Here is a 15,622-nt window from a genome sequence, read left to right as displayed (position 1 = left end):
TCCAAGACTGCCGGTCATGGAGAAATTTCAGCGGCAAGTTCGGAAATCCATGTGAGCTGCAACAGCCGGGTTTCCGACGAAGGGAGAAGGGCCGCCAGATCTGCTGTTTCTCCAGCCCTGCACCACCTGTGCGAGCTCCACAAATTTTTTTGCTGCGTCGGCAAAAGCGAGGGTGACCTTCGCTTCGCGCCACAAATAGAGCAATTTCTCGACACCCTCCCTTTAAAAGCTACCGTTTTAAAATTATCAGCGTAAGCTCCGAGAACAGGGCCTTTAACTATTTCTCTGTAGTCCTTTTTCAAGTTACACAGTCCTGCTTCAAGGATGATTATATGGCTGGTCATGTTCCATCTGTATGCAATATCATCATCAGAAACGAGCAGCGGGCACGCGCCATTCCCCTGACGACACATCATAATCCCCGTAGCGTTCCGATCGGGTCGCCGCCATTCTTGCATGTTCCTCTTGCCACAGAAGACGCGGTTTCCGCTACTCAAATCAAGGATGAAAGGCGACGCGCCCTCGACAGCCTCTAGCGTCCAGTCCAACGTAGCTTCGCCGTCGATGTCATCGTTGGCATCGAACCGTGAGACCCACGACGTGATTACGCCCAGCCGAGGTAGCCTCGGCACGGCGCACTTGCTGCGACATGGTTACGGGGCCTTCGTGCCGTTCATGGCACTACTGATGCTGGGAGCGGGCTATGGAACGGCGCAGGTCGTGCGGGCGTACGCGAATGACTACTATGATCCTGGCCCTCTGCAGCCCAGCGCAAACTTGGCGCGCTACCCAACCAAGGGCAAGGGAGACCCCTGCCAGTTCTTCGACTTCGTGTCCAAGGGCTGGCAAAAGAGGGCCCCGGGCGCCGCCAACTACTCCGAGGTGAGTCGAGCAATTCTGGTATTTCCAAAACGAGGCCAATGCTGCGGCATTCGGCAGCCAATTTGTAAAGACATCGGGACCCATTCGCCTTGGGGAGACGCGTATGAGCCGTTCGGAAACAAATCGGGGCTATTCTTCTATTTAAGGAATGAATGATGGCAGAATAATGACGGCAAGTTGGGCGTGCCGCTATAGGCGCAGGTATGAATGCTTCTTATTTTGTCCCCATTCACGCTATACTAATATTCATGCGCCTTGTCCGCCACCTTCTCCGAAACGCAAAGAAAACTCATTTGACATAGCAGCCAGAGGTTACCGTAATTTACTCTCTTGGCGTTCGGAGACGGTCGACAGAAATCGTAAAAAGAAAAATAACGATTGCCCAGGGATGCACGGGCCCTCGGCCTTGAGTCGCGAGCCCAGAATGGCGCGTGCTCACGCGGACCCAGAGTTTGCACTGCCAATTCCTGTCGGCCTTGGGGGCGCACGTGATTGGCCGTGTGCAAAATTTCGTCATGCGTCACGCCTTGCGTCATCAGAAAAAGTACCGCGGAGCAGTCGCTGATGGCCCGTGACCTACTTATTACGCCGTTTTATATGGTTTGAAAGACAAACGGCCGTAATTGATTACGGCAACTGTCAATCAACCGCACGCCAAAAGGCGACCAGAAACGATGCGGGGGCAAATGCGTCGTTTCAAACGGCGCTCGCTTCACGGCGAAAGCTTCCGAGGCTCCTGCACTGTACAGAGGCGGTTGCGTTCGCGCTTTGTCGTCTGCTAATTTTTTATACCCCTGTTCGGCGACATCGTTCGGCGACATAGCTTAGCGTGATTTCAACGAACATTTTCACGCTGTCGCCGATGTATGTACCCGTCTGTCAACTGGAACGGCCCAATAACTACGCGGGCGCATGGGACAAACATTTGCCGCAGATTGTTTTCCGCCAGGCGCACTTGGCCTGCACCAGTGCTCCAGTACGCGTCTGCACCAGTACGGGTAGTACCGCTTTAAATCGAACGCTCCCGTAAACCGCGCCTAAATCGGTGTATCTCGTCATGGAGGTGCATCTGCCTCTTCGTTAGCGGCGCAGCAATCTCCGCAAGCTCCACGACGGCAAATGCGATGGCCAAGGCGGCAACACACGCCGTGCGACGCGTTCGCCCTGAGCGACGAGGAGTTTGCGCGCAAATTCCGCCTTTCCAAGAGCGCGGTGCGCACTCTGTGGCGAGTTGCGCCTCCTTCTCAAACCTCACCGGGCAACGTTACCTGTTTATGGAGACAGCGCAAGGGAACGCAGCTTGCCGCACTTTGATTGGTTAGTTCCTCTCCTCCGTTCTCGCCGACACCGTGGAAGGCCGGAGTCTTGCTCGAATTTGACGCCGAAATGATGTCACACGCAAAATGACGGCGCCGTTTAGGACAATTGTGCGGAGCACTTTAGGCTCCTAAAGTGCTAGGATGACAATGGTCGTCCTAGCTCGCTCGCTGGAACCAAGCATATCGCCACGGCGTTACGGTGTAGCCTGTCACGGTCCCTTCGTCGCGGCGTAACCCAGAGGCTTCGAAAGCCAAGCGGTATATAAACTCGTGAACCGCTGGCGCTTAGCAGTGGCTTAGCTTGGCTATGTCAGGATATACGTAGCGTGAACAAGGTTCAGCTGGTTATTCTTAGCTTTCCAGGTTGTCTTGGTTTAGCTGATTATGATGCTTACTACTGCTTGTCATCCATTCCAAATCCAATCCAATCCAATTCAATCCAAAACCAATCCAATCCAAGCGAAGCCAAGCCAAGCCAATCATCACGCTTGCGCAAAATGTGGCAGTGCAACGCCGGCACGTGCGGGCAGAAAAACACAGAGAACAGAACTCCCGCTGGCGCAGTTTGAAGCAGTGGGCGCGCGAGCAGTGCGAAGGCGGGAAATTTGATCTGCATGGGGTGGTAGCAGTAAGCGGATAACGGTGGTACAACCCATTATGGCGAATCACTGCTCTCAATTACCGACAGCTTTCACATTGAGTGGAACGGCGCTAATTTTTATCAAAGTACACCGCAAAAAAAAAGGGAATGCGAAAGCATAAAATGGCCCATTAAGCGTGAAAGCCAGCGTTCGCCGTCGGCGTTTGCGTTTGTAAAATAGAGGACCACCTCTCGCGCGGACGCTTGTGAAGCGTTCCATATCCCGAGCCTCGTTCGCATTTATGTAAACACAAATAAAGGACGGCGCAGACAGGCAACGCCACGTGGAAAGCCCGGGACTGCCGCAGTGGATGTGAATGCGGTGTTAGGTGGCAATCCAACATGCGCCACACGGATCTCGCACAGCGGCGCAACAGCCACGAGCGAGAAATAGAGACAAAGCGAGAAATTAGAAATAAATTAATCGTGTCTTGATTCTAGCACTCGTTGGTACTCCACCGTAATCAACCATGTTTCGTGTGTTGCCCTCCTTTGGCAGCTTCGCTGTCCATGCAACTTCGTTGCCCGGATAGAGGTTTCCTGAATAGAGGGGACCTATACCAGCAAAAGATATATAGAATAAAGCCTTCATTCATTCATTCGCTGCCTGGATTGGGGGAATTTTTATCGGCACTGTCTTGCTTTCACGTATCAATTAAGTAGCTGAGAAACTTCAAAATATGCTGATTGATTGATTGATTGATTGATTAATTGATTGATTGATTGATTGATTGATTGATTGATTGATTGATTGATTGATTGATTGATTGATTGATTGATTGATTGATTGATTGATTGATTGATTGATTGATTGATATGAGCTTTAACGTGCTGACTCTGCCATGGGGCATTGGAGGGCTCCGGAATAATTATGACCGCATTGTGACCTCTAACGTGCGCCCAAATGTCGAGAACACGGATGTTTTCGCTTTTCGCTACCACTAGAAAAAATACAGCATCTGCATGCAGCTATTACAGGCTGATAAAAGAATTTGATTAGATAGACTCTGAAGCGGTAAGGGCAGCATTCTAAAAGAACGCGACTGGAAAAAAATAGTTGGAGTGGAGTTGGAAAGTGGGGAAAGGGGGCGTTAACGTGAGTACGTTTTTGCTAATGGCTACTCGCTTCTTGGCAAAAAATGAGTCAGAAATTAAATGAGCTGGTTCACCAACATGTTGTTGTGCCCAGAATGCAAACTGTAACATTAGGTAGTTAAACAATTGTGTTTAGCAAATCTGTTCGTTAAACGAAGAGGGGGTGAAGGACGCGATTGCTGTTCAAACGATGGCAAATAACGTCATACCATTTGCTAACAAGCGTAATCGCTTTTATTGCGCTATATTAAAGCGAATCTTTGTGTTCTCACTGATGGCGTCTGTAACGCCAAAACGCAGAAGTGAAAAAAGAAAAACGCTCGCCATGGTCGGAATTGACACTGGGTCCTCGCGTTATAAAGTCGGTGTCTATCGGATTGCTCCACTTCGCCATGGCCGAAGCGGTTCGGAGAGTTTAGACGACAACCAAAGAATCCTTCACGACAAAGCTTCGCGTTCAATCGCCATCGTTGTTGGACGAAAACGGGCATGAGTTTGCGAGTCGCCGTAATCTCTCATGCCGGATTTGTCGGCAAAACTCATATAACGATCGCCGCTCCGCTGATCCATGCTTCCTGCACCTAATAACCCCCTCAGGTAGATGTTGCGGTATCATTTAAGTAGCCGCTTTTGGCCGATGTGCCTTTGAATTTGATCGCTTCGTTGACGCACGCATAATTATTTTCTCTGCTAAACATTGAAGTTTCGGCAAGAAATATCAATGACAATCTACCATTCGATACCAATGAACGACTGTATCGTTCGTCACCAAATCACCGCGCTAAACAATGGATGGAAGGAATTGTAAGGTGGAGGAGAGAACTGGTGGAGCACACCAGCAAAATAATGCAGATATCCGAGCGCAACAATGGATTGGTCTGACACAAGGCAGAGTGGATTGAAAGTACATAGACGACTCCCGCACTAGACCAACATTGGGTGGTGATGATGATGATGAAGACTCAGCAGGTAAGATTACGTAAATAAAGGGAACTTTCTTTAGTCGGTCATTACATTCAGGCTTCTGCAGACGCCCTCACGTATACTCAGCGCCGTGGAAACGAAGCGTTCCGAGGCTTCCCTTTCCGTGAAAACTTGAGTAAAGGCGTCGCCTGCCGGTGTCAGAGGCCAGAGGCGTAAGTGCTCGGGAGGAGGACGAGGGCCAAAAGAACCGCGTCTCTTGCAGGCGTTGCAGCAGCGTGTGGCCTGTGCCGTCGTGGTGAGCCTGGTGCTGAAGGAAGGATCGGCGGTCGGTTCGCCTCACCAGGTGCCCCGCCTGTTCCAGAGGTGCGCCCAGCTGGCCTTCAATCAGCGCGACGGGCACGTGGACCTGCACCGCTTCCTGGGACGCTTCAACCTCAGCTGTCCGGCGTCGTATTCCAGGTACATACACCAACGAAGTCTGCGTAGCCCTACAGACCACAATCACCTGAAATTTCTCTGGGATATTGCCCCAGAGTGTTTAGTTCTCCCGAGCCACTAGAACAGTGTAAACGGAGCTCGCATGAACGTTTGCTTAAATTGTGAGAATAGAAAGGCAGGAAGCCAAGCAAACGACGAGCGCCTTGATTTCAACTGACATGTTTTCAAAATGCTATTCCGCATTGCTCGCCACGCTGATGTCGCTGATCCAGCTGCTGCCAAAATACATTGAACATGGAGACAGGTGGAAACGGTTGTGTTCAAGTCGGTCGCATTTGAACCAAAATATGGATGTGTATCGAATATTTTTATTGACCATTCGGTGTTCAAAATGCCCTGCTATCACTCGCCAGTTGTAACACTCTCCCTTGAATATATCAAGTTCGGTTGGAAAAGACAAATACTTGCACGGCTAAATAGCAGCGCCGTGTGATAGACTACTCGGGACAAGGAAATGAATATTTCCCTGAGACGGTGCCACGTCTAATAAAGAAGCAGACACTCAGAAAGCGGCAGGGAGGTCTTTACTCTAAGCTTCGTTGTTTGTTTCATTCCATAGTTTCCACATTCGGGTAAATTTGGATAATTTAGAGGCAAATAATGCAAAAAAAAAACATCACCGGTACCACGAATCCAGCGGGTGCGTGCGAGGAAGACTGAAAAAATCGGATCGGCTGGGATCAAACTTTTATTGAATTCTCCTCCCACCACCTCTCTCCTTGATATATATAAGGCTCCTCCTCAAAATATATACTGCTCCCCTTAAAATATATAAGGTTTTTTTTTTCTCTCTCAGAAGACGCCAAACAAAACATGCCACCCGCTGTCATCTTTGAAGCTCGAAGATGCAATTCGTTGTCCAGTCGTATGCTGGCTCGCATAAGGAATTACTCTTTGTTGCAGATGGAGTGCCCAAAATCAATAATAAAGTTGTCTTCACGAACTGTACCTTCAGCGTAATCAGCAACCGACGTAGATGCCATGCACCTGCTGGAGCCAAAGCCGGAATTTTTCATTGGTTAGCACAGGATGGGGGCATTTGTTTTTACGTTTCCGCTCCAAATCTCAGGGGATCGCGAACCGGGTTACGCACACGGTTGCTATGGCGACTTATTGCCGATGCTGAAATGGCCTGCGACTGCAGCAACTTTACGGCCTCATCTGAGTTTCGGACGGGGCCAACATTTCCCAAGACAGGAGATTGTAGTGACGGCTTCAATAGAGTGGCCCTGGTTTAGTGTCGGCAGCGTTGTACCTAACTGTTCCCGACAGATCTTGCGATGGTATGTCGGCGCAACGCATACGAACGGCAGGATGATGAAGGTGTTGTTGCCATCCTGCCGTTCAAGGGCACACGCATTTGCTGACGCGACGGTCAGCGTCAGCCAAATCATTTGTGAGATTCCTCCGTCGACGTAAAATTCGCACAATGTTACGCCATAACGGTCTCATCTGACTCTCGTCGCTTGGCCGTCCTCAGCATTTTTCCGCTCTCACAATCGCCGCATCAGTGTAGTCTCTCGAGACAAGTCAAGTTTCTCTCCCAGTCATGTCATTTTCTCCCCCTTGATTTAGGGTTTCTTTTTATGTAATAAAACACCATTTTGCCTACAGCAACGGAAGTTTCCACCTTCGTAACGGAACGCCCACTTTTTTCTAAATTAGCGGGTATTTGCGAGAAGGGCCCGTCGTTTTGGGATGCCAGACACCCGGTAATTTGTTAGGGGGAGGGGGGGGGGGGTGTATGTCCTCTTCATTATGTGGAGGGAGAGGAACCTAATAGTACACAACCATAGGCGAAGCACTGTCTTCTTTAAAGCTCATTCGCTAGGGACCGAAATCTGCTGTTACAGTTGTTACTGTTTTTGTTTCTATACATTTCACTGATTCCTTTTTATTGCCTATGGAACAGTTTATCTGTCAAAGCGCTTCAACCTGCAGTCGGCAGAGTAGTAAACGGCCGTCGAAGGTGCTCTGAGGCCCATGCGCTCGGACATTACGTGTGTGAACCAGTAAGAACCCGATACGTGCTGTTCTGTAAACGATGGCCGCGCATCGATCGGTATATAGCTTTTGAGTAATCGCTGAACGTCAGAGAAGTTACCCTTTTGTCGTGATACTGGGTGTCAGAAAACATCCGGCGCGCTCTATTTCTCTTGCGGTCTCCCGTGATTGGCGGCCCGGTTTATTTTTCGTGACGTTTCCGGAAGCGCTGCCAGTCACACGAGGCCGCAGGGGAAATCGAGCGCACATGATGTTTTCCGGGACCCAGTGGCATTTGCCCTCCGCCTCTATACTATTCACCCGATAATGAACGAAATTTCTGTCAGCATCGCGGAGCACACTTGACAAGATCGCGTTTTCATGCCGGTAATTTCTTTGTGTCAGTTGGTGCCCCGTGCATGCTTGCCAGGAAAGAATCTCCATGCTGGGTGTTTGGTTGCAAAGCACATCTGCGTTCAATCTTGAGCTGCCGCTCATAAAGGCGGGGAGGGTGCATCGCACTGATCCAGCCTAAGTAAGGCGCAGAGTGGGGAGCATTTGGATTGGGTTGCGCGTCGGAAGTGCAGCGAGGAACGCAGGCATAAATGGCAGAGCTGGCCTGAGCAGCGCGCAGACGGAAGGGGAAGTAGAATAGTCTGCGGGCCGTGGCGCAATTTCACACTTCTAAAGAAAAAGAGGCAAGGATAGCGAACGTTGGTACAGAAGGCGCAAATTGATCCGCTCGTGCCATGGCTAGTACCAGAGTCCTTCAATGAAGGACTCTGCTAGTACTAAACAGCAAAAATTACGTTGCTTCATGGACAGCACAGTACTAGGCGGCCTTTTGTAATATCAACAAAGTTGTGCGAACGGCTTGGCAGCCTTTCTTTGTTGGATTACAGGTTTCATTCTATTTAACCGGCAGTGGGTTTCTATTTAATCTCTGAACAGCCGAGCCTATACGGTTACATTCTCTACACCGTCGTACGTAATTACATATGAAACGCTTTGAAAGTTCTGGTTAAATCAAGGGTTACACAAACCGAACAAATGTAACATCTCGATCGAATGTCGGTAATATGCAAGGAGGAGCAAAAGTTTCTCCCGCATTCTACCGGGCGTTCGTTCGATTTACAAACAAACGTGTTTTCAGATACATCGTGTTTACTATTTCGTTCAAGGTATTGTTCTCTCACAGGTAGTAGCCGCCTTGAAAGAGAGCAGGCGATATTGTTTTACTTGCACATTTTACGTATTTGGATCCTTGGGTGCTGTATCTTGGGGGCTCTTTTCTCGCCTCCGTCATCTTCGCTCGTGACAAATGTATCCCTCTTTTTTATGTCCATGACGGGTATTTTGGGGTGTACGCTTTAGTCTTTTTGCAGAATTGGTTGACGAAGTATAATGGTCACACACAGCAATATACAGCGGTTGCGTACAAATCTAAGTCAAAGATTTCATGCCTATATGTCGCCCGATGCCAATTGGTGCTGACCGGCCTTTTGCTGCCCTGGGGCGGGCGTGCATGCACTGAATGCGTAGGTCCAAGCTGGAGACACCGGATGTCCTGGTGGCGCTGGACTGGGGCGTGCCGCTGCTCTCCCAGCTGACCGTAGACACCCGCTTCAAGCGCCCGGAGTTCCGCACTCTGCACTCCACCTGCGACCCGTGCACGTTCCAGTGGTTTCTCATGCGCAACGTGCTCCAGGAAGAAGGCCCCGTGCTCGCTTACTTCGAACTCGTCTCGGTCATCCTGAATGGCTCCGCGGCGCCTAACAGGCCGGTTGAAGAGGCAAGTATATATGCGCATGCATCTGCAATGCAACAGCTATACCAGCTTGTACCCGCCGCGGTGGCTGAGTGGCTAGGCTTTGCGCTGCTGAGCACGAGGTCGCGGGTTCGATTCCCGGCCGCGGAGGCCGGTCTTCTGATGGAGGAGAATAGCAAAAACGCCCGTGTGTGCGAGATTTCAGCGCACGTTAAAGATCCCCAGGTGGTCAAAATTAATACGGAGCCCTCCACTACGGCGCGCCTCATCGCCTGCGTTGCGTCGGCGCGTTAAACCCTGCAATCAATCAAATCGATATACGAGCTTGTCAAGCCTACCCACCGAGTGCACGTATGCGCACAGCCTGGCTGGGAGTGCAACCAAGGGCTAAAAGGCACCTGTGTCAAATCTCCCCCGTACCAAATTCGGGTCTCTTTCAAACCATAAGCGTATAAGCGGGTGAAGGGTTCCGGCGTGAGAGGGCTCATCCTAATGAGACTGCCCCCACCTCTCCATTCTTGTTCCACCCCCAACAAAATAACTGCGTTTACTTTGATAAACAATGAATCGGAGACTTCTCCGCCTTAGTCTCTATTATTAGAAGATAAAGAAAAGCCAGGCGCTATAACCGAAATAATACAACATTTTTTTCTGCAAACAAAAATTAGAATTTTCTGTCTCTAAAAAACTCAAACTGTATGCACTGGCCCTCGTTGCCGAGAACTTTTGCAGCAATAGATGCTTATTCAAAGATGTTTGCTGGTGTGAACCGTGCACTCGCACTTTTTTTAGAAAGCACTTGCAGTCCCTTGGTTAAAGTTTCTTGAAATGCTCTCCAGTAACCAATGCGTGCTCAACCGCAGCAAATGTGCCAAATGACAATCTGCATCATCATCATAAACAACATCACCATCATGTTTAGGCCCACTGCTGGACCTAAGGCGTTGCGCTGCTGAGCACGAGGTCGCGGGTTCGATTCCCGGCCGCGGCGGCCGCTTTTCTGATGGAGGCGAAAAGCAAAAACGCCCGTGTGTACGAGATTTCGGCGCACGTTAAAGATCCCCAGGTGGTCAAAATTAATCCGGAGCCCTCCACTACGGCGCGCCTCATCGCCTGCGTTGCGTCGGCGCGTTAAACCCTAAAATCAATCAAAACCCACTGCTGGACGATGGCTTTTTAAACTGACCTCCAGCCGCTCCTATTCTGCGCTATTGATTTGAAGCGCAACAAAAACACACGCACGAAGAACAGAGTAGACGAGATAGCGCCTGTCTCGTCTACTCTGTTCTTCGTCCGTGTGTTTTTGTTGCGCTTCAAATCATGGCATCTATTCACCAACTAGCACAGCAAGAAGTTCTTCTCACCCCTATCCTTCGCTGCCCGAGTCCTTTCTTTGAACCCCAATTTTCTTATTTTGTCTGTCTATCGCGTTAATGTCTTTTTTCTTATTCTAGACCCGTCTCTGGGTGTCCATTCTGCTATTTTGTCTCACTATATGGCCATCGCAAGCCCATTTATTATTCTTAATTCAAACTATATCTTCTACTGGAGCATGTTCCCTGATCCAGGTAGCTCGTGTACTAACTCTAAGCGTTACTGATATCATTCTTTGTTTCATGCCTGCTGAGCCAACCTAAGTTTGCGTTCCAGCTGTTCAGTGATGTGCCAAGTTTCCGCCGCATAAGTCCACATCAACTCACCGCATTTCTTTTATACTGTTCGCTTTAGCAATGGAGGTATGGTACGATTCATTATTTGTCAGTTCCACATACTGTATGACTCAAAAAGCGTGACTGGTGCTCTGCCACTACTCAATTCGCACGTCATGCTTGCATTGTGTGATTTCACAGCGCAGAGCGCAGTCTCGACGTCATTATTGCTGCCTGCTTAGATTGGTCAGTCGAGTGCATTGCGGTGAAGCTGAAATATAGGATTCTTAAATATATAGTGCAAGTTCTGCTCTCTGAGTGGAGGCCGGACTTCGTGAAATACTAGTGCCTGTATGCACATCCTTTCGTGGGGATCTTAAACTCTAGATTAGTAAGTGAAGTAGCCGTACACTGCCGAGTGACGCGATGTAGCAGTGACTCCGCAGTATTTTCATTGTGTAGTGACGGCTTAAAAATAGATTTCTTAAATTTGAAATTTAAAAACACATGTTTTAATTGCTTCCTCGTGCTTCTTAGGTGAGGCGCGCAGCCGAACATTGTTTTTGTTCCCCTGCATGTCAGACAATGCATGTTTCTGTTGATGACCGAGCAAGCCGAGCTGTCATGAAGCAACTTATAAACTCATTGGTGTTTTGTTCGTAACTATTCCTAGAGTTTCAAAATTATGTGCGCACGTGCCTCTTCTGCCTTTCTTCTTCTTGTAACACTACAATTCTTGTGTGCAGTAACAGTTGCAGTTCTGTTGCCTTCAATTCGGAAAAAGTAAAGTTTTAATGGCAAAAAAACATACAGTATCCGTTGTTTTTTTAACGGCAAGGCGTAAATTTCATTCGCATGTATACGGCCAAGACGCGTTCCTTTGTTTGAAAGTAACGTTCTTATTTCCTTTTTGTCGTCACACATACAGCGCTGGCAAACTTCGCGTGTGGGAGTGGCAAAGAACTGTTCGTTCCGCGTACCGTGCTTCCTAGAAAGGGCCGCATTCCTCGCTTGTATTCTTTCCTCGCTTACTTGTTTGCTCATTCAGGTGCTTTATTTTCGGATATTATGCATTCGACGGCTTTCTCGGAGAAATATCCTTTTTACTACAGCCTCAGGATAAGCGGCATCGCAATGTACAGACCTTTATGCCGAGTGAGACGTGCCCGTCTTTCTGTTACAATATTGCTACCGTCAGCGGATTCTTGTACACGACGACCCTGTTGTGAGACACGTATTCTATAATTAGATATAGAGTTAAGGTTCCCGCTAAGCGCATTAATTTGATATACCCTGGTTATTTTAGCTTACCGCCTGTTTGCATCGTACCAGGAGTGGCCCTCTCCCTTGCATGGGTATATACGGCAGCATTGGGGGGAACGTTTTTCGTTGCAAGGAACTTGACCCAACGGGCAGCTTAATTGAGCTTCTCAGGGTATGGTGAACATATAAAACTGACCCAAAGTTGGAGAAAAACGCCTGGCAGCGTGTCCTTCACACTGTCTGTGGCTGCTTCGACCGCAAGCCGCAAAATGGAGACCGTTGAAAGTTTTCCATCGCTTCTACAGCTGCAAATGTGCGCACGTGATTCAGGCAGATGTCGTAGACACGACATTACAAGTATAGCCGACCATTCTTTTTTTCATATTATCGCAGAAACGTGCACCGATGATTGGGTCAGTGCCTTGTCACGGTATACAAAGAGGCGACACGAGCGAGGGTAGATCACACAGTTCGCATGCGCAGAATGATCCTGCAATTGCAACTGTCGTCTGCCAGGCTGTTCTCACAATTAGGACACAAATCCGTTCCGCCAGTGATCAGTCAACTATCTTCGTTGCCCGATGTTGACAGCGATTCCTCAAGCGGCTTTATTGTTCACGGCTATGAGGACCGGACGCTGATTACAAGCGGGAAGAAGTTGAGTCGCACTTGCGGGAATACCCTAGGAGACGACGTTTGCACTAGCGGGACCATTTTGCGCTTGTGAATTGTGGGATATATTTTCCCACTTGTTTCGCCTCTTTCTACCGTGACAAGGCGCTAAGCCAACCGCCGGTCGACGCTCCCGCGATATTATTGAAGAATTCGGTGGCTGGACGCATGGAGGTCCTCAAGATGGACTACTGCGTATTAACGGCTGTCGTGCCATCCCTGTTGGATCCGCGGCCTGACATCGAACTGCTGGACGTGTTGATCATGCAAATTTACTACATCATGGGACCCTAGAGCCTGCCCATCGGCGGCAGAGCACCTGATATTACGCGTGCTGTTCCTTGAAGTAAAAATTACAAACGCTGTAGTTTACGTATGAGTTACGGAATCCGCATTAGAGTTTCCCCTTTTCGGCGGCTGCGACGAGAAGTGGAATGAAGTAGCTAATAAACTATGCTGGTGTACAACACATTATTTTTTAGTTGTGTGAATGTCCTCCTTTTTGCAACAAATTGTGACTTACAAATGGTACGAATGATAAAGTGTTTCGGAATCTTTAAACCGATCGACATTTCAATCCAATCTCTCACAGTTGATGTATCACTTACGGTTTGCTCCTTTTATCTCTAGCGTGGCATGTGGTGTGTTTATTTCAACAGCTCCATGCGCTGAAGGTTTGAATCGTAGTAAGCTTACGAGCGCTCGGCGTGTGCGTGTCCTCCGAACGAGAGGGGATTGGGAACTGTTAGAGCTTTCAGGTGAAAAAAGGAAATACGAAATGCCCCTTAGAAATTTTTTCCCCTATCTTAAAAGCTACAAAAAAGTAAAAAAAAACTCGCCTACCGACGATTCCGCAGTGACTCGGGACAACATCACAACGTCAGCCTAAATTTGCCCTGTAACGAGTTTTGCATCCTGCCATTTGTACTTGCGAAGTCGTTCCCAAATATTATTCCCACATTCCTAGGAGGTACAGATCGTAACCGCTAGATGTCAACTGAAATGTCAAGGGAAGTGAAACATGGATACCCGCAACCACTTCGCAGGTCGTCAACAGGCATTTGCGGGTGGTGTTCGGCCGAGGCGGCAAACTGTTCGTCTTGAACAAGCGCTTGCTACGGTTCGTCGCCATACCCGCCGGCAACGTCGAAGACACCACGGGCCACCTCGCCTACGTCACTTGGCACGTGGTTCTGCACCTGGCGCCCATGACGTCGCATCCTCTTCCACGGGAGCAGTTCCTGGATGGCAGGGACACCGACAAAAGACCCCGGGGCTACATGACAGGCCGCTGCTACAGGGACGCGGCGTTGCCCCTCGCATTTGCCCAAGTCTTCAACGATCACTGGCTAGCCGCGAGCTCCGTGGGGAACGCGACAGCCATTCTGGGCCACATCTGGAGCGGGGCCAGTGCCACCATAGCCCCGCTGCCCTGGACTGACGGCGAGATGAGGTACGGTGCGCTGGAGAAGCTGGCCACCCTGCGCGCCGTCGTGGACCGCTTTGACCAGGGGTCCAGGAACGAGGGGGTCCTGCAACAGCTGTACCCGCACGTGACCGAGCTTAATAGCTCGTACCTGGACATGTGGCAGCCGTTACACGCGACCGAGCTAAATGTTTCCAAGAGGCTCCACCGCGTCCGCGGTCCCACGTCACAGAAAGTGGGCTTCCTGCTCACTGGGGTCAACGCCTCCTACATTCCGGTGTACCAAGTGATAGTTATCCCAGCTGGCAACCTCTACCCACCATGCTACGTGGCCAGTTATTCTTCCTCGTCCAACATGGCCAGCCTGGGCCAAGTTGTGGGGCATGAGATTACGCACGCGTTTCACGCGGACGAGGCAAAGTTCAGCTGGGAGGGGCTCCACCGCGACTGGTGGACTCCCGCGCCGAGCAAAAAGTTCTCGCGCCAGCTGGCCTGCCTCCGCCGCCTTTACAACGAAACGCCCTGGACGGGGGCCGTGGGATACGGAGCGCACGCGGTTTCTAAGAATTTCGCCGTCAGTGGCGGCTTGCTCAAGGCCTATCGGGAGTACCGCGTGAGCGGGGCACTGCAGCACAGCGGTGCCTCGCAGCAAGGCACGACCTTCACTGGTGAGGAGTCCTTCGCCAGCAGCTGCTTCAAGTGGTGTTCCAACGATGACCAGGGCCCTGTTTGGTACTCTCTGGGCGGGGAACGGTGCAACAGGCCGCTAATGAACATGTCCGAGTTCGTCGAAGCATTCGACTGCGCCCTGGCATCAGCCATGAACCAGACCAGCTGGTGCGGTGCTGTGATATGTGTTCTGTCACCGAATACCGCGGCTTCGAATTTCTGCTCTCAAGTGATTGGACTGCACTCTTTCGTTGCTTGGCTGTGTGTGTTACTGGCGCTTTTTTGGTACTTCAAAGCATTTCCCACGCTGCCACAAAATAGAAATTGTGCAGTTACTGGAAGCTGTGCATGAAATCGCAACAGCTTCAATGTTCGCAGGTCTCATTTGGCTTACTTCCTTCGTACATATGCACGTGCATTTGTTCAGGTGAACTTTGAAGGTGTTTGCTGCTGTTAGCCATCTTCAAAAAAGAGTGGAAAAGTGTGGAGAAGTGTAATGTGCGCAGAATAAGCTGTACCTAGAAAAATATTCTGTGGCACTTATACCTGGCGTGGTAAGGTGGTTTCGTAATCTTTTTTTCTATTTCACAGTTTAATTCCTGTGCCTCCGTATTCGGCGGGGTTCTGAAGCGATCTTGCTGCCTTAAATGCCCACTGGTGTGTTCAATAAATATGCTATTTTCTGGATCTGCTTTCGTAGGTTACTCAATTCTGAAGCGATCATTCTGTGTGTTAGGCCCACTTGCGTTCAATACATCTGCTGTTTCCTTCGTTGTGCTCTCGGGAATGCTGGAGATTCCTCGACAGGTACCAAATATCGTTGGTACTGAAGTG

General features: G+C 49.7%; 1 protein-coding gene across 1 annotated transcript; it reads left to right on the top strand.

Annotated features, from left to right (window-relative positions):
* The first annotated feature begins 504 nt into the window (after positions 1-504).
* On the top strand, positions 505-15,344 carry LOC144156144 (endothelin-converting enzyme 1-like). Its single transcript, XM_077687979.1, has 4 exons — positions 505-882; positions 5,123-5,319; positions 8,884-9,133; positions 13,740-15,344. The coding sequence occupies exons 1-4, from the start codon at positions 505-507 to the stop codon at positions 15,138-15,140; spliced, it is 2,226 nt and encodes a 741-aa protein (XP_077544105.1). The 3' UTR covers positions 15,141-15,344.
* Positions 15,345-15,622: the final 278 nt, after the last annotated feature.

Source organism: Haemaphysalis longicornis, unplaced genomic scaffold, assembly GCF_048455015.1.
Source record: "Haemaphysalis longicornis isolate Haplotype H1 unplaced genomic scaffold, Haemaphysalis longicornis Haplotype H1 scaffold_1, whole genome shotgun sequence".
NCBI classification, from domain to species: domain Eukaryota; kingdom Metazoa; phylum Arthropoda; class Arachnida; order Ixodida; family Ixodidae; genus Haemaphysalis; species Haemaphysalis longicornis.
This window is presented reverse-complemented; position numbering and strand designations above follow the sequence as displayed.

Coding starts and splice junctions, on each gene's coding strand:
- LOC144156144 (XM_077687979.1), top strand. CDS start 505: ATGAAAGGCGACGCGCCCTCGACAGCCTCTAGCGTCCAGTCCAACGTA. Junction 5,320..8,883: donor TGTCCGGCGTCGTATTCCAG/GTACATACACCA, acceptor CTGAATGCGTAG/GTCCAAGCTGGAGACACCGG. Junction 9,134..13,739: donor CTAACAGGCCGGTTGAAGAG/GCAAGTATATAT, acceptor ACCACTTCGCAG/GTCGTCAACAGGCATTTGCG.